General features: G+C 39.0%; 1 protein-coding gene across 9 annotated transcripts in view; it reads right to left on the bottom strand.

Moving 5' to 3' along the window:
- Positions 1 to 20,035, bottom strand: part of CHD2 (chromodomain helicase DNA binding protein 2) — a 129,106-nt gene that overhangs the window by 96,489 nt on the left and 12,582 nt on the right. For all 9 annotated transcript variants that reach the window (XR_005723873.1, XR_005723874.1, XM_040256989.1 and 6 more), the window contains 2 exons: positions 15,900 to 18,926; positions 15,425 to 15,557 (listed from right to left, as the gene is read on the bottom strand). Coding sequence is in view for 7 of the 9 variants with exons in the window: in XM_040256989.1 (XP_040112923.1) it covers positions 15,425 to 15,486 (62 nt within the window). In the remaining 2 variants the exon portion in view is untranslated. The remainder of the gene's footprint in view (positions 1 to 15,424; positions 15,558 to 15,899; positions 18,927 to 20,035) is intronic.

Below are 20,035 nucleotides of genomic sequence, written 5' to 3'. Positions count from 1 at the left end.
GAGAAGAAACAAGAAGTAACCAGTTAGAAAGTGCAGGCTCTGGTCCTCCTGGCGTGGGTCTCCACCCTAGATAATCTCAGGCCTGCGCCCTCTGGCAACCTATGCTGTCAGTCACTGCCAACTTGATAGAGACAATTCAATACCAGTTCCCACATCAGCGTATACCTGTGTCCACGAATACCTCCTTCTCTTTGAATGGCCTCATAGGATGAAAACATATTTAAATTGTTCCCTTATTAAAGGGACATTTAGGTTATTTTTAAACTGTTCCCTTAATGAATAAGCTACAAATATCATTGATATACTTCCATATCTCTGTATTCCTGAGCAAAATACTTAGATTTTCAAATTGTTCACTATAAAAACTGTGTTTTTGTATATATGCCTCATGTGCCTCTGAGTTTGTGTTTGTTTAAGAAAGTGACCTCTGGAAATGTGAGCAGGCATACAACACCTTTCAGGTAAAAAAACACATCCATGTTTCTATCAGTACATAGCTACGTGCATAAAATCATTTTAATCACCAAACTGCTAACACTGGTTTACTCTATGGGGTGGGTTATTTGAAGTACCTTGGGGATTTCGCGAATTACTTACTTGCGCAATTTAAAAATAAAAACAGTTAACTCTGAAAGTCAAATCCAAGAGAAAACATCAAATTTACAACCCTATTTACTTCTGGGGGTTAAGGGAGGCAGAGGTAGTCTCCAGGAGTTGCCATGCCCTCCTCCAGGGGTTCTTCCCAATCCAGGGATTGAAACCAGGTCTCCCGAATTGCAGGTGGATTTTTTACCAGCTGAGCCACCAGGGATACCCAAGAATACTGGAGTCGGTAGCCTATGCCTTCTCCAGGGGAACTTCCTGACCCAGGAATCAAACTGGGGTCTCCTGCATTGCAGGCAGATTCCTTACCAGTTGAGCTACACAGGAAGCCCTCAAAAACAGTTAACTCTGAAAGTCAAACCCAAGAGAAAACATGAATTTTCAACTGTATTTACTTCTGGGGGTAAGGGGAGGCAGATGTAAGCAGAAAATGATATGGACAGGTTTTAGGACTGAGGCTGAGTGGTTGAGTCATAGCCATTCACTACATATCAATCTTTTTAGTCTTTCAAGTTGTTCATAATAAATTCAACCAAGAGTCAAATTCAAGGCAAGGGGTGTAAGAATCCCCAATAGTACAGAAAATGAACTAAAGATATGAATGAGAGTAAGACCAAGGGTTTTTTTAAAAATCATTTCTGAAACAAGTCAGATTTAAGCGACCTAAAATAATAATCGAGGCGGGGGGGAGTTTTTAAAAATAAGCCTTACTAAAGATATAACTCAATTAATTTGCATACTACTTCTAGGAGGACAAGTTCCTAAATGTTGAATTAGAAAAAGAATATTTAGGAAAAAACTATAAATATCTCCACATTTAAGATACTGATGACCTAATTATTAATTCAAAGGACATGAAATTTCCTGAAATATTATGAAGATTCACTATTAATGCCTAATGATAATACAAAATACTATCAATATTAAACTGTAGCCTGAGATGTTTAGAGTAGGAGATGTGTAAAGTCCCCAAGGCTAGAAAAAAGGACAAATCAAGTTAGAGGGTAAGTAGTCCTTTAACTAAGCTTTCACCTAAATTAAAGTAATAAAATTACCTGAGTTCCAATGGCATTAATAGCTAGCTATAAGGCAATGAAAAATGAATTTGAGAATGATTATCCACCATACATACAGAATTCTCATGAAAAATAAGTTTACCTAAAAATTACACAAAACCTAAGTTGCAGACAAGTTTTGTAATTTCTGACTGAACAATCCTAACAATGGAAACACAATGTATAAATAAAGGGGACTAAAGTCAAAATTGGGAATTGTTGGACTCCAATAGAAAAATACTTATTTAAAAAAGCTTAACACTTCCTGTCACTCACTCCTAAAAAAGATTTGATAACTCTTCAAAATCCCTTTCAAGCTGGCAAAAACACAGAGATTAAGTGTCTTTACAACAGCTTGTGAAAGCAAGCTGTTCCCTTTTTAATCACCACTTTGGCAAACGACCACAAGAGGGCAGCACAGCGACACTCGACGAAAAAGCAAGCCTGCAGGTCGGCCCAAGAACTGCCGTCCCAGCGCTTGCTGGGCTGTTTATCTCCCTAAACTTACAGAATGGCCTAGCTGCTTGGCAGAGCTTGTTTTTCTGGCTGGTGGTGGTGAAAGCAAAATCTAGTAAAAACACAAAGCAATCTACACTGGAACTCCATAAAGCTTACTTCCAGACTATGCACTACCCATAATAAAATAACTAGCACGTAGGGGGGCTTCCCTGGTGGCTCAAAGGGTAAAGCCGCTGCCTGTGATGCGCAAGAACTAGGTTCGCACTTCCGTGTCACATGTTAACATTCTCCACTAATCCGTACCCTCATTTTACAGAAGAGTTCTCGACCAAGTATGTGTCTATCTCAACCCCATCCCCACAATCTGAATTATAAAATCCACAGTACTAACTTCTAAGTGGTATTGCTGCCCGTTATAATCAGTTAAAGAGATTATTAAACCACCCAGCAAGAGATCCAGGCCAGAACCATTTCAAGGGCGGTGCAGGACAAGTCCTTCTCAATCACTCCTTTGTGTCATAAGAGGATAGAAAGGCAAGGATCATTAAGTCACAAGTTTCTTACTTGTAATAAAAAACACTAGATACAGTTGCTCTAATAAGTTGAATCGTAGACCTCCTCCACCTGTGGTTCAAGTCCCATGATTCTGAAGAATAAGCTTACATTTTAAGTCAAGTTCAAAGACAAGAGACTGAGAAATTTCAATGTACACACAACAAAGGATTTATACAAAAACATAGGAAGAATTACATAGCAAAGAAAATTCCAATAAAAAACTGGGCAAAGGAAATGAACATACAATTACAAAAAAACAAACAGCGGAAGCCAGTAAACATTTTTAAAAAAGGTAATTAGGCCTCATTAGTAACTTGGGAAGTGTAATTAAAACACATCAAATTTACACTCATCTGCTCTGTAGAAATCAAAAAGTCTGGTAACGTTAAAGGATGATGAGAAAGTAGGGAAAATAGTACTCATATATGATTACTGCAAGAGTAATCAGCAGAAGCTTTGGAAACCTACTTTGTGTTATCCAGTTGAGCTAAAAAAATATGCATATGAATCATGTGATTCGATCAGTGGTACAAATCATCAAATTGTGCAAGAGGTGGAAAAGTATAAAAATATTCAGAGATCTGCTCACAAGATTTTAAAAAAGTAATTTACTTACATGTTCATATGTGAAAATGCAAAGATAAAATATGAAAGTCATCAGTTCAGTCACTCAATCATACTATGCAATTAACTACAGCAGTTAAGACTAGGGATGTGTCATCCATAAAAATATGACAATTTCAAGGCTATATTTTTTTAACACAAAATATATTGCACGAATCATAATTTTTAAAATGCCAAGTTTTTCATATGCCAAGTTCACGAGAGTGACAAGGGGAAAGGGGTAAATAGAATTTTAACTGTATCTATCTTGTTTAAAACTTTAATTTCATTCTTTGAACTTTTCTGAACTTTTCAAAAAAAAAGAGCTGTGTTTCTAACATTCCAGAACTAATCAGTATTCTGACGCAGATCCTCCTCAGATTCAGCAATTCTTTGGGAATATAACACTGGGAACACGAAGGAGTCTCTTTTCAGAAAAAGGTCCTGGGTTGGCTGAAAAGTATGTTCAGGTTTGGGAAAAGCCAAATCAACTTTTCAGCCAACCCAATACCCATACGAGACAAAATGCACACCCAAACGCCGTGTAGTTTCAGAAGATAAAGGGTTAAGTCCTATCAGTAACCACCTCTTGCTTCCAAAACTATGAAGTGGTCCGGGCCCGGGGGCGCGGCGCCCCCCCGGGGGGGGGAATCTGCCTTTCGTAACCATGCTCCTGAGACTCTCAGCTGGTGTCAGGCAGAAGGCACCTTCATCTCTATTATGCTACTTCTGCTGCCCAGGAACCAGGAAACACTGGCGTGGTCCTCAGTAGTTCAAAACAGCATAAATCAAATGGAACCCAGGCAAACAAATCACTAGGGAAAAGTGAGTTATAACAAGCAGCCCGGGTAAGGCACAAACTGAATACCCATTTCACAAACACCTATCCCAATCCGGATCTGATAATGCCCTAAGGACTACACAAAAGGCAAGCTTTCTACCCAGGTACACGGAAGACCAACCCTTCATGCAGTGAAAGGCAGTTACAAGTAAAACCAGCCCTATAAAGCACCATGGGTTTCTCTGGTGGCTCCGCCTGCCAACTCCGAGACGAGGGTTCAATTCCCTGGGTCAGGAAGACCCCTGGTGAAGGAAATGGCAACCCACTCCAGCATTCTTGCCTGGGAAATGCCACGGACAGAGGAGCCTGGCGGGCTATGTAGTCCACAGGGTCGCAGAGTCAGACTTGACTTAGTGACTGAACAAAGGCATAACCCACCGTATCAACTGATACATTTACCCCTACTTAAACCCTGAGGCTGGGTGAACTTGTTTGACCAGGAGTTCCTTTCAGCCCTTTGAGTCTTTTCTTTCCTTATTAACAACTTTCAGGCAATTGTGTTTTAGACTTTTATAAGACAGTAACTCCAGAGTTCAATGGAGATTTAAATGTCCTGGCTGCTAAGCTCAGTAGTAAATGTGGAACTTACGCCCACATTGTCACAGGAAGTGACAGTCCGCAGTCCCTGAACCAGTCCACAGAAAAGGTAAGGGCTCCCAACTGCTGTTCGCCAACAGTTTTTGAGGCAAAAACTTTACTGTTTTAGACCAGTTTCTCACACTCACCATCACTGATGTTCTGGGCCAGACAACCCTATTGGGGAGGGGGTGGAGAAGACAATCTCGTGTATGGTAGGATGTTTAGCGGGATCCCTGGCTGCTACCCACTAGATGCCAACTACAGTCCAACCCCAACCAAAAACACCTCCAGACGCTGCCGAAGTTCTGCAGGGGTGCAGGGAGGTGAAATTTCCTTAATTTCAACACTAGCTTATTAAAGCATTATTTAATTCTAATTTCTATCAAAGAAACAAGCTCAGAGCATCCTGTCTGCAATTCAATAGCTAAAAAGAAACAGAACAGACCCCAAATCCTGTCCCATTAGCCCCTATTTCCCAAACCTGCCTGCGTGCAGAAATCAAGGGAACCTGTTGTCAACACAGATTCCTGGGCACCATCCCAGATGGTGCTAGTGGTAAAGAACTTGCCTGCCAGTGCAGAAGACGAGAGAGACACGGGTTCGATCCCTGGGTGGGGAAGATCCCCTGGAGGAGGGCATGGCAACCCACTCCAGTATTCTTGCCTGGAGAATCCCATGGACAGGGGAGCCTGGCCGGAGTCCACAGGGTCACAGTCAGACAAGACTCAAGTGACTGAACACACATATATCCCTGAACGACTGAGGTACAACTTCCAGGCAAGAAGCCTGGGAATGTTTAACAAGCAATGCAGGTGATTCTTATCAAGTAGATTTGGGGACTTAAATGCCTATATAAAGCTAAATTCAGAGGGAACAGAGCTTTTAATCAGGCAAGAGTAAAGGAGCACTGCAAGAATTTGACCCACCACCCACTTCCCTCTAAAGGACAACTTACCAGCCATATGCTACCTCCATGTGAAGGTCGAACATCGTATACTGGAGTGGGCTTTTGACACCCACCATCAGGAACTGCTTCTCCAGCGTAAGCATAGAACAGCTGTTCCAGCCCTGGCTTTTCCAAGGCCACACCTGGAGCACAATTCTGATTACCTGACACCTCCCTTCCATCCCTCTCCTCCCCTCCCCGCCCTCCCCTCCCTTTCCCTCTCTCCTTTTCCCTCCCTGCTCTCCCAAAATCCAATCAGGTATGGGCCTTGGTGTTTTGAATTCACAAGTGATTCTGATGCAAAGCCTACAGTGGGAAATTAAGCTTACCAACAGCAAAAGACAAAAACGAGAAGCTCTATGTCTACAAACTGGCCAAATTAAAAGTGCACGTGTGGCTGCTGCTGCTGCTAAGTCGCTTCAGTTGTGTCCGACTCTTTGCGACCCCATAGCCGGCAGCCCACCAGGCTCGTCTGTCCCTGGGATTCTCTAGGCAAGAACACTGGAGTGGGTTGCCATTTCCTTCTCCAATGCATTAAAGTGAAGTCGCTCAGTCGTGTCCAACTCTTTGCAACCCCATGGGCTGCAGCACGTGTGGCTGGAGAAGGTCAAACCAGACAAGGGCAAGGTTCCAGAGCAGGGCTCCCTCTCCCCACCCACCACTACCCCCGGGGCAATCACTTCCCGGATACAATTTAACTAGACTCCTTTCACGTAAAAGTATGGCCTTACGGCTTTTTGAAAAGCAATGTGTCTCTTCATCAGCCACACCATCAGTCATCAAAAGGTGATTTTCACCTTTTGGTTTCTTAATAAGTTTAAGGTAAGCAGAACACAGAATTATTCTACGTTTTCAATCACCTACATGCTTTCCGCTTACCCATCTATAATAATTCATCCTGGAGCCAAACTGCCAGCGCCTGAAGCCAAGTGTACCCTTTCCTCTCTCTTGTGCCTCAGTTTTCTCATTTACAACAGAGGAGTGACGATCAAACTTACCTCACAGACAGAATGGGAGGACAGATGGCTCAAATGAACACATACCCAGCATTCAGAACAAGCGGTAGGCTCACGGCAGCCACTATCGTTAGCAATTACTGGACCTCTCCAGAATAAATCAACACAGGTCAATGAAACACCTCGCAACAATCAGATCTATTGGTTTGATATTTAACCTAAGTGTAACACTGTAAGCAGAGCCAGCAAAAACGAATCTGAGAAGTAACTACCAACTCTCTAGCTAAGTATACAACCCAACTGAAGGAAAGGGATGACATGTTTAGTATAAAAAAGCTCAGCAGGATGCAGGACCACCCACAGAAGTTCAAAGGCAAGCTCTGGGGACGGCAGACCTGGGAAAGCTAGCGGAGAGGTCACTGGCAATCCTGCTACACTAACCTTCGAGCTAAACAAAATATACATTCGAAACTCCTTAAAACAGTGCCTGACACAGTGAGCACTCGATAAAATGTAAATCGACTCCAGTATTTTCTTATAAAATGTTCACCACGTTATTTTCCTTCAAGATAAAAATCCAGAATTAAAGATTACCAGTCATGGCTGGACTGAGAAATCACTCATATATATGCAATACCTTGAGGTTTATTTTTATATCCTACTTTCTCATTCCGTTTTTAATGCTGTTACGATTCACAACCCACCAATGGGTGACAAATATCACAGTAAATAAAACTGCTTCACAGGACAACCCAGGGCAACTGCTCCAGCCCTAAGCTACCTTTCCTCAGCTGGGGGAGGGAAGGAATTCTGAATGGAATGTAACTGCATTCAAAGTCAATTATGGAATCCAAACTTTTAGAGGTCTCTAAAAGGGTCTCAAGAGTCCCTTGAACTGCAAGGAGATCAAACTAGTCAATCCTAAAGGAAATCAACCCTGAATATTCATTGGAAGGACTGATGCTGAAGCTCCAAAGCTTTGGCCTTCTGATACAAAGAGCCAACTCACTGGAAAAGACCCTGATGCTGAGAAAGACAGCAGGAGGAGAAGGGGACTACAGAGGATGAGATGGCTGGATGGCATCACCGACTCGATGGGCAAGCTCCGGGAAGCCTAGCATGCTGCAGTCCATGGGGTTGCAAGGAACAGGACATAACTGAGCAACTGAACAAGAGGGTTTAAGAAGACAATCACAGTAAGGAAGAGACAGAGCTAGAGTTTAAAACAACTGGGGACAAGGGAAAAAAAAACCAACACTATAAACAGTTTAAAGGTATGCTACAGCAGGATCTGGCATGCCACTGAAACTTTCCCTCTTCCATACACCACCTCCTTATTAGCTCCCCGTCCCCCACCGCTTCCAGACCAACTGCCAGTTGCCCTAAAAACGGAACTGAGAAACAGGACAGGTAATGGAGAGATGAAGGGTTAGAAAAGAATCTAACAAGTGCTCCATCGGAAGATTTGACACACGTGGGGAAACACGTCAATGTATGGAAACCTAGGCAAATCTGAAACACATGGAGAGCTTTTAAAACCGAATCACAAGGGCTGGGCTGGACACTGGTATTTTTAGAAGCTCTCCAAGGTCTGATGTAGAAAACAAACTTAAAAAAAAAAAAAAAAACAGAACTCAACAAAGTCATAAACCAAAAGTAAAGGAAATGAGGGAAGCAGTGGAAACGCGAAACGCAAATCATGAGACTACAGGTCTAACAGAAAAAACTGGACACTGCACATTATCATAAATTAAATAAACGCCACTACGGGGTAGACGGACTAGTAAAAGCAGCCTACAGCCAACTCAATATTTGTTGTAAATATTATAGCAGCTGCATTTATATCCAAACAGCACTGCACCTTGGTATGAATCATTCCCTCTGGCACAGCCTGAGATGAAGACAAGGCAGAGGGTAGACCAGGGCAATGAACACCAGCTCAGGGAGGAGGAGACAAGGCCTCTACTCAGAGTGACTGCCAAGAGGACTATGACTCAACACAAGCTGGTCTAGTCCAGAGAGATTCACATGCTCCCTTCAGAAGGTTGGGTTTCTCAGGAAAAAGAAAAAAAAAAAAAAAAAAAAAACTCAGGATTAACTACAAAATACACCCAAGGTTTCAACTAAGAGAGATCTTGCCTTCTAAAATCATCTTAACCTCTCTAACTGGCCTAAACTGACGCCTGTGGGAGGCCTGGCCACCAGCCTCAGGGGCAACCTGGCTCTTAAAGAGGAACTTAGAAAGTATTGAAAAGGAAAGATGAAACATGAGGAATAAAGTGTTACTAGTAGCTTGCAGTTATTGAGTACTTTCAACCTAACAGTGTCTCTGCTAAGCACTTTATAAGCATTACATAATTTAATCTTTGTAACCCAATGAAGACTGTCATTATCCACTTTTTTTTATTTTTTGCTGCACTGCAAGGCATGTGGGATCTTAGTTCCCTGACAGAAACTGAACTCACATCCCCAGCAGCGGAATTGAGTCTTAACCACTGGACCGCCAGGGAGGTCCCATATGCACACTTTAAAAATCAGAAAATTCTAGCAATGTACTTCACTGGCCTAAACTGAGAAAAGTTGTCTGTACTAAAGGCTACACCGTGCCTGTGTGCTCCGTCGTGTCCGACTCTTTGTGGCCCTATGGACTGTAGCCCCCAGGCTCCTCTATCCAGAGGACTCTCCAGGCAAGCATACTAGAGTGGGTTGCCATGCCCTCCTCCAGGGGCGGGCTCTTCACCACTAGCACCCCCTGGAGACCCTAAATGCTGAGTTACTGCCATCACTGCACCCAGGCGGAGAAGGACTGCTAAAGATGCCACAAATCACAAAATGACTCATCAGAACTGACATGGGTATAAAATCACAACTATCATTACAGTGATGCCTTATCACTCTTCTGCAACATTCTCCTCATAAAGAGGAGGACCCCCCCCCTCAACTGTGGAGTCTCTCCAAAGTTATCACTAAAATAACAAAAAAGGTGACCTTAGCCAAGCATCTTAACATAATGCTGTACGTCAATTATATTTCAAAAATAAAGTAAATGATAGAAATAGAGATGAGATTTGAGAACCAGAGGCAGGGCTTGGGAATGGTTCAGGGGGAGGGGAGTGAGGAATCTGGGGGAGACAGGGAGTTAAATGAAAGTAGTTAAAACGTATAAACCTCCAGTTATAAAACAAATATAAAATACGTGCTCCAACACTGCTAAATCACTGATAACAAACATAGGACACTCACTGGTATTTACTGAACTGTGTCAACTTTTGTTGTTTCGGCTTTATACTAATAACACTCAAGTTCCAAAGAGGTAGTAACAGGCAGTTTTGGTGAGGTATGAATTCGAATTCAATGTGCAGTCAGGCTGAAATGCAGGAGGGAAGTAGTCAGCTATAGTAACAAACACCAGCATAAGTAAAGCAACACAGTTGTTTTTAATTGTATACAAACTTACTCTCGAGTGATTAAAAAACAAAATACCTTTTCTTCCCTAAAGGAAACCTCTTCAAGAAATCCAACCAAGTTTTAAGACGCCCCCCCCGCAAAAAAAAAAACCTTAAAAAATTGATGCTCTGATCCAGAATAAAATTACCAGATGTCACACAGAGGAGTAACTTAATATTTATGTCAGGAACAAGCTGGCTATAGTACATTTTATGTGTGAAAGGACAGGAGTCTAGAAACAGGTGGTTTTAGGAGGTATGTCTCACAACTGTCAGGGGTTTAACTGCATGTGGAAAGAGGGAAGTAAGCCAACCAATTATAAATTCTGTGTTTCACATACTGTCCAGTAAAATACAACTGAACTTCCAGACTCACCTCTCAAAAAATAACTTGCTAAAAATTTTTATAACTAAAGTTCCTCCTGAAATAGTTTGCCCACCTTCCTGCAACTGCTTAACCTTTACTAAAGATGTTACACTCCAAAAAGCCAAATATCAAATGGAAACTGCAGGTTTTCAAGACAAGAATCTAAAAGAAAGAAAAAAGATTAACCAGCACTTTTCTTGCCATTTCATGACATTCTGCACACAGGAGGAAAATTCATAGAAAGCTCAATGAAGAGACCTAATACTCTGCTTCTTCAGTAAGTTAATCGGCTCCAAGTAGCATGCCAATAGTTCAGAGATTAAGGATGTATCATAATATTCATTTTAATTCACACAGTACTACAGAGCAGTTTACATCCTAGAACACAACTGCAGTGTTACTTAATTCTCTTTTAATTTAGGACATTTAGCAAACAACGTTTTAATGTAACCAGAATTCAATCACAAAGTATAGGAAGAACAAACCTTTCTTCTTGCTTTATATTCACCTTAAGTTGCTAATATGTTCAGTTCAGTTACGTTAATGATCTTCAAATTCTAAGTACTTGTCCCTAAGGCTGTTAAAATTTTCATCATATATATTTGAGCATATAACTGAAATATCATTTACAGAATATTTGATGAACAAGTTTATAAACAAAATGAAAACCCAATTTCACCTAAAAGTTTCAACAATTCCTCCTTAAGAACCAAGACTATGCGAATCTACAAAACCAAATAATAATGTAGTGAATTTTACTCTACAAACTTGATTCAGAAGAAATTCACGATATGCCCAGATAAACATTTCTATCTGCACTCAGGAGTTCCACGTCTCTGTGGAAATATCATATTTAAAAAAAAATCTAACTATTGCCAACAATCTGATATTCCACTTACTGTTAACACCCTCAAAAGCTTGGGAAAAAAACTATTCACCGGGGTACGATTACTGTCTCCTCTGTGCTTAAATTCATTACTTGTGACCAAACTATAGTCATGGTTGGTAAGCTATGATTATTTTAACCAGAAATCCTTGCAAGGGTTGCTAACAAGGCAGACCATGAGCATCATTGTAATATTTTAACAAGTTTACCAGGACTGGTAAAATTTCCAGAAGATTTTACCAAGGAATTCCACTATTGCACATGCTTCGGGAGTCACTATTCTTTAGCAAGTGCTCTAACACTTATAAAGACTTTCCTCCTAACATTTGTTTATAGTAATGAATGGCTATTGATGTATTCGTTTGTTAACCTAGTATTAGTAGACTAATAGCAAAATTGCTATTTTCTACCTAATTATCCCTTAAAAATAAATCACTTTGCACATACTGACCTGAGTTTTTCTCCATCAAATGTCAATTGAGAAAATGTTTGGTAGCAAGTAAAAATGCAGGGGGACAAGTTCAAATAATCTTCCCTTTGTTTATGAGCCATGTGTTAAACAGCAGCTGTAACACCATTAACAACTTTCCATTAAAATAAAAATATCTCTTAACAGTGAAACGCTTTTGGTCAATGGTTACAAACTCACTAATTTCACAGGAAACACACAAAAAAGAGAGGGGGAAAAAAAAACCCCTAGGATATGAGAAAGGAAAACGAAAATTGTAAAACACGCAGGCCCTTCACTTTCTCCAAAAGCAGAAGCCGCTTCTAAATCAGGAAAACCATTCCTAGGGTTGGGCAAATACACGCCGCAGGGTGGAGACAGCCACGGACAGGGCGGAGGACGTCGCCGGGAAAGGCCGCCCACCGGAAAGTCCCAGCCAGCGTTCCTGCTCCTCCCCACCCCCCACGCCCCTCAGCGGGCGGCTGGTTCCGCGAGAAAGAACGACCCAGGCTGCGCACGCAACCTAACGTCACTGCGTACGCTCCTCCCTGTAGCGAGGGGCCTGACGTCACGGGGTGGAGCCTGCCCGAAGGCCGCCGCTGTTGACCCGCTGTTGCCAGGCGCGCGCACAGCCAATCAGCAGTCGACGCCGGCGCCGGCCGGCCTTTGAACTCCGCACGGCAACTTCCTGCTGTTTGGCGAGTACACAGTGCAATGCAGTATGTCTGTCAGCGCTGCGGCACAAAGGAACAGCCATTTTGTGACTGAGCTGGACCTGCACCAAGATGCCAGGGACTCAGAGCTGCTGCCTGCGCTAACTACCAAGCTGCCCTTTATTTCAGTACCAAAGAACGAAAAGGGGGGAGACGGGCAGATGTTTTGGTAATAAGGGTTTCAATTTGCTTTATTTTCAGTCTTCTCAAAAAAATCCCGACTCTTAAGAATTATCAGCATCATAAAATGGCTGCCACTTAAAAAACTCCCTGTTTCAGTTCACAAGCAACTGCATTATGCCAATTTCTAACCATCACCAGCCTTTTAAGAGAAACAACTAAAAGGCTGATTTAAAAAGCAGATTTTGCCCGCAGCTCAGCTTATCAAAATAAATCTGGTTCAAAGGCAAAGGGTTTGGAGATAAATTTTAATAAACTTTTATGATAAAATCAAAACGCAGCGTCCTAGAACACAGAGCTCTTTGTGTGCACACTTGCACTCACTTTCCCTTCCCTTCCCATTATTTGGTATTACTGAAGTCACCCCCACTGCGATTATTTTAAGTGTGTGATCCTCATTTCTCTGTCCATCCCTAAAACTTTGTTTCAAATACTTAAAGCTTAGATAACAAATCAAAACATTTTTGAAAGTGAACTTTTAACCTTCAAAAACCATGATATACAGAGTGTAACATTATACTTAAGCATTAACTTCAAAAGAGTAACAAACTTACATAATGACTATTAAGTATTGCCATTATTTCCCAAAACAGGAAAATACCAGATTACATTCAATTCTCCCAGGTCCTAAAGTAATTTCACAGACCAAAAAGTTTACTTGACCTGCAAACTTCTCCCTTCCTCTGATGGGCTCAGGCTGCAAAAGTGATTTTTCTAATATCCCCCAAACACTAGAGTTTGTGCCATTGAAACTAGGTCCTTATGGAGAAATTCTGAAGCATTAAGGAACCAAGTACTAGCTATGGTAAGTCAGTTTTAGCTCACTTAAAAATAACAATTTACTACAATAAAACATCACTAACATTCTCTTGGCTTTACAATTTTTAAAGGAAGTGATGTCATAATTATGTACATGTATTAGTATGCAATTTAGGGGGAGCAGTAATTTAAAACTCCATCTTCTTTTCAAGGTGTCTCAAATATTTGACACTCATCAGGTGTATGAATCAAAATATACTTGACAAAACATTCAAAAGTACAGTGCATGCTACTAGTTAAGCTGCAACCCCATAACCAGAAGACAAATGCATGGCAACCTGCATGTCGTTTTCCAGGTCAGAGTAAATTATTCAAAGAATAACTAAACCACTTAATTTTTTTAAATTAGAAAGCAGAGTCTGATCAATGACGTTAACCACAAACCTTGCATGAGAAAGCCAAAACCCCTGCGAGATATGCAAATCATACACTCAAGGGAGTACCAGTTTTAGGTGTTGAATCTTTAATAATTTGTCAGAGATTCCTGGGGATCCCTATGTCTTCAAGTCACCACCACTTTTCAGAAAAATCATTAGAATCAGTAGAGTTTTCTGTCCTAAATCTTGCCTAGATAATTACATGGGTAATTCAGTTTCAAAGACAGCAATCCAAACTGTGTGACAATTCAATTTGCAAAAGAATTTGGAAAGGTATTTTTCAAAGCAAGTGTGAAAATATTTTAAGTCTTATAACACAAATAAGAATTCAACATTAGAAATAAACCATGTTCAAAACTTTCAAATCACTAACCTAGTAATATATATTGTTTATAAAAAATTATAAAAGTAAAAGCAAACTGGGGAGGGAAAAAATTCATATAAACCAATCAGATTCTTGTTAAATGCATTAATTTAAAATTTGTAATGTGACAGTTCATAGAACACACATCAAGAAATGTACTCATACATATTTTAGAAAATTAATATACAGATGATACAACAAAACATCTTAGAGGATTTTCATACAACAAAATATCTTAGAGGCTTTATTACTTAGTCACTAATATGGTGAACTCCAACAAATGTGAAACAAATCATGATTTGAACAAACAGTAACATTTGTAAGCTTCAGAAGATAAAGCATTCCAGACGACTCTGTCGAAATAAATCAATAAATTTAAAGCAGCTAAAACTAAAATGCGAGGATAAAATACTACATCTACCAACCAGAGAAAATTGTCTAAATATAAGCAGACAAATGCAAACCTTAAAGTATTTTAAATATAAGATAAACAATTAGAATCACAGTAACACACACAAAACAGAAGCATATTAATCGTGCTCCAAGATTTCTGTGATCACAAGTTTGATTTCATAAATGCAGGAACTGTAACCATCGAGAGTAAAGGTTTTGATTAAATCTTATCAAAATTTCCTAAAATGTCAACAGTATCAAAAGAAACATAGAGTCAAATAAAAATATAAACTGAGAGGCATCAGTCAAAGGGTCCTTTTTGCAATTTCATTTTAAAATGTACATTTTTTCATTCATATAACTTTCTCAAATGTCTATTTACTATAATTTACTACCACAAGGCTCCTCTATGGCCTTCAGTTACTAGTTTGGGTATCCTAGATTCTTCAAAGAAAAAATTTGCCTTGTATGTAAAATGGTGCAATGCAGCAATGGCTAAACCGACAAGGTCATTTTCCCACAGCACGAAAACCTAAAAACTGAAATTTACTGTCAAAAAACCTGTGGTTTGCAGGAAAGGCCCCCTTGAATAAAGGTACCTTACCTTTTGACTGCTGTAAGAGGCCTTAAGTCACAACTTAACTTTCATAAATTGCTACCAAAAAATTAGGGTGTGGCATATTAGCAATCTCAAGGTCACGCTTTAAAAAACGAACTCAAATTTGTAAAATACTTAAAATAAAACAGACAGCTATCCTTGTCTGTCAAGGTAAACAATGTAAGCTGAGGTTTCCCCAAAAAAAAGAAAAAAGGAAGAAAGTTGATAGCTCATACCTCGATGCATTGCTGTGTAGCGAACTGTCCTCCTCTTGGCTTTTGTCCTTATTTCTCATCATCTTTTAAGTCTTAAATATTAAGGGGGAGGGGGAATCTGTGTTTGCTTTGAAGTCCTGTGCCCAGGTATTTACTGTCAAAAGTTGAAAGAAAGGTAAGGTCCCAGCTTCTATCGATGGCTTTTATTATCAGGAACAAAGTCCTGACTATGTAACGATATTGTTATAACACAACGGCGGTAAGCACCAAAAAACAAAGTATTTCTATTTTTTCCTTTAAAAAAGAAAAAACATGATAAACCGAACAGAAGGAATCATCACTATCAATAAGGAAAGTTTCTCAAAGTAACACACTGGATACAAATAACAATCTCTGTATCTTATTGCGTCATCCAGGAATTTCACATATTTACAGAAAATAGAGCAAACTTAAACATGTAAATCTTTTAAATTACCACTAATGATCGTGAACTTACCTGATCCATGTAGTAGGTCCAAAGCAAGAGTCCTATCTAGTAGTAGAAAAATATCAGATCCCAAATAATTAAAAATAAAAACGAAATTCTCCGTTAAAAAGCAAAAAATAAATAATATAATCCTCAAATATGTTAACTGTTCAAAAAAATAAAGCAACAATTAATCCTGAAACGGGTCCGGAAGAAAAAAAACCTCATTAGGAGAGCGCACAAAAATGGAGGTGCGCCATGGCTTCTAAGCTGGAAAAAACAACGACCTGGGCTCTCAGTACGGCTGCTTCTTTCCAACAAGGCACGAAAAGAAAGCTCCCAAAAGCTGCTTTTCTCCCTAAAAAAGGTTCGAATCGACCCCAGTAAGTCACTAGGAGAGGCAGGGGGCTGCGGGGGCCCCCTGAGGCTGCCCGAAAGTTAGGGAAAGTTGCGTAAAGTGAGGCGAAGGCAGGGAGCTGAGCGCGCTCTCTCTAAGGCACAGCCGCCATCTAGAGCCTCCTTCCCAGCTCTGAGCTCTGCCTTTGATTGACACTCTCTACATTTACCCCACAACTCAGGTGATGTACCATAGACCCACCCCTTCATCTCCACCAAAAAAAAAAAAAAAAAAGATCCTCCATCCCAGGGAGCCTAAGGACCCCTACCCCCACCCCTCCCTGCCCCTCCAGACCACCCCATCAGGCGGAGGGGGGAGGGTTTCTTAACCCCCTCTGGCTCAAACACCCTTTTTAAGCCAGAGAGAAATGTAATTTGTTCCTTTTGTCTAAAGATCTGCTAAATATTTCAGTCCTTGAGCTAAAATAACTTCCTCTCTGGACAGGAAGTGGTGTTTTATCAAGCCATTTTGAAAAAGGGATAATTCTTAGGAGAATATAAAGCTCAGCTTAAGTACTAATCTTTTTAAAAACTACCCCCACCATGGTAAAATGGTTTCTAAATAAAAGCAAAACCTCAATTTCATAAATTAAAATTCAAGTTTTGCCTTCCTTATGAAGCCTAAAAATTATCTCAGGATTAAGTTTAAGGGGGAATTTTCCATCCCATTTGAAAGGAAGGGGCACAAGAGCGCCTCCCTAGTGTTCAGTTGCATTAGGGCAAAAATTAATGCAACTAGTTTTTATTCAAAAATCTCAACTTTTCTTTGTATTTTCACAAGATTCTTTAACCCATTATACAACCTTGCCAAAACCATACCCCAAAAATTCTCATACCATACTGATTCAGGCAAAAACAATGTTATTAAATTCAAGAGCATGAAACTACCAATGAAAAAACAAACCCAAGAAACTCCACCTCCAAAACCAACACATGTATTTCAACCATCCCCTTGTATTCCAAATCAAATTCTAAGTATATACCCATTTCAACAATGGTAAACTAGTAACAATCTGTCATATCTGATGGAAAAGTTACCAAAGTAATATCACAGGGCAAACTCTCCTACGTATCAAAACCATGACATCTACATGAACAAAATCACTAATGCCAAAACCAAATTATTCAACTTTCTCAACAAGCACCCCAAGAAAACATTCACACATCCAAAAATAATCAACTTTCCTTACTCAACGTTATCTGCCAGAACAACACCCTTCCCTCACTGAGAAGCCAACTTTAGATTTTTACTCAACAAAAGCAATAATTTGCACCCGGGTAAATGTAAAATCCATAACCAAAACCCAGTCTCAATTCCACACTTTCTACAAAAGATAATTTTGTACCAAAATCAAAATCCAAAATTCCACTTTTGATCTATATAAACCAACCAACTCAAATCAGCCAATGAGAATGAATACAACATTTCTATTGATCACTGACTTGTGTATCCTGGTATTTGACATTAATTACAAACATGGTGTGATTAACATTTTCTCACCAAAACAAAAAACAAAAGCTGAACTATCATTTGTTCTCTATATAATGGGAAAATATAATCAACAACTCATTTATCAAAGTCTGCCACATCCCATGATAGTAACTGAAAATAATTTTAACTGATTATCAATGAATGAAACTGCAGCATTCACCCAGAATTCAAACAAAAGTTATCAATGACATAGTATAAGCAACCTTATCTTATAAAATCTATTGTAGACATTATTGACACCAAAATGTTAAGTTCTTCTGAGAATACCCTAAGGACCTTCCTATAAATCCAACACCTCTTCACCTAATATTAACCATTAAGCCAAAAGGAGGATTCAGTTTAATTTAAATATTCAGGTATTCTACAAGATGTTTTATTTATAATATTTAATAAGCATAAGGGACCATTTCAATCAAAACATACTAATTCAGAAAAATACTCTATCATTCATGCTGAATTTTGAAGCAAAAGGCATTTTTTTTTTAAAGTTCATTAAAGTCTCACAGCAAATCAAATATCCTTGACCCACTGGTTAAGCAAGATGCTTTAAGAAAGTATAAAATAGTATTTTACCTGAACAACCATTTTTTAAGGCACAAATAAATTTCCACAACTTTGTAAAAAGACAAATCTTAATCAACCAAGTAAAATATTTTCCAGCACACCATTTCCATTTTACCAGCTTTATTCAGTACACTTGACTGCTGGGCAAATGTAAAGGTCAAAGTGTTATTTAAGGCGACACTGAGTATTTAATGAAACATGAGCTTAAAAAAAAAAAAAAAAAAACCCAAACTGAGAAATTTTAAAGTGTTAGAAATTTTATTAAAGTTAACATTCCACAAGGTCATACTCATACAAATCAAACTGAAAAAATTCCAGGCATACAAACTATCATCTGTTAATAATGTGCCATCTTTTTCTCCAAATGTCAAAAATATTAACGATACAAAACGTCTCTAGAAAGTCAAATTCACTGTCCATTTGTGCTGTTAAGAAACCTATATCTTCATTCATTTCATGAAATCCATGTTAAAAGAACCCTGTCTTGGTTGTATATTATCACAGCACTCTTGTATTAATCCATTTTTCTCAATTCCCCATAGTGGACTGCCATCTTGATTTCTCAGTGGTAGGGTCCATTTGAGACTCTTCAAGCTGACTGGGTGCTTGATGAAAACATTAAAAGAAAAAAAAAAATGCTGTTGGAATATCAACAATCATATTCCTTCAAACAGACAACATCTACCCACCTTGAAGATAAGCTTACCATACATAATGCTTTAATAATTTTGTAACAACTTTAAACTCTAAAATTGTATTATATTAAGTTGCACGTGCTGCACAACTTCTCCTTGAGAGAAGGATGGCAAAAACAGCACACCAGTAACAAAATTCCTTTACTGTCACAGATACAGAGTAACCATAAAAATGTGGCAGTGAAGAGTCACATTTTTAATAGTTAAATGTTGTTATACTATCTACATGAGAAATGGAAACAAAAATTCAAATCCAACAATTCTGGAAAGCTAAAGTACAGCAACACTATGGATTCTAAATCTCAATGCAGAAAACTTTCCAAGCTTCTTCAAATAAAACTAAATATGGAAAAGAATCTTAAAGAATTAAAAAAAGAAAAAAAACCAAAGCAGTGGATCATAGCAGTTTTCTGGTGCCACAGATCATAATTTTGCATAGGTAACACAAATGGACAAGGATAATCTTGAGCTACATACATGAGAATGCAGGAAACATACAGTCACTAGAAAACAAAATGATCAAAATGCAGAGTGTCTGCCTGTCTTATTTGATCTATCAGATTTCAAATTCAATACAAAATAAAATTCTCAGTTCAAAAACATCAAATATTCCTCATTTTTAAAAAATAATTGCTTAAATAATTTGAACTAAAGGAATTAAGGGAAGTCAGGGGATTTTACCATTAAATAAATGGCCCGAATTCATCATGATCAAACATAACTAGAAAAATAAGCTTTAACTCTAATCTTCTCTATAAATTTTGCAGCTCTCAAACTAAATTTATAGCAATAAAGTCTGGATGACTGACTTGGAAGTTATTAAATACAAGGGCATTTTTTGCTCATTAGGTAGTTAATACATTCATTCCAAAACTATAAGAATTCATTGATGCTGTTGTCTACTATATACAGTACAAAAATCTACTGAATAAATCACATGATTAACCAAGAGATATCACCACTCATTAAACAGATACTGAAAATGAGTGTCACAATATCAATAAACACCAAACGAAAGA

The sequence above is a fragment of the Oryx dammah genome, unplaced genomic scaffold (assembly GCF_014754425.2).
Source record: "Oryx dammah isolate SB20612 unplaced genomic scaffold, SCBI_Odam_1.1 HiC_scaffold_16, whole genome shotgun sequence".
Classification (NCBI taxonomy): domain Eukaryota; kingdom Metazoa; phylum Chordata; class Mammalia; order Artiodactyla; family Bovidae; genus Oryx; species Oryx dammah.
This window is presented reverse-complemented; position numbering and strand designations above follow the sequence as displayed.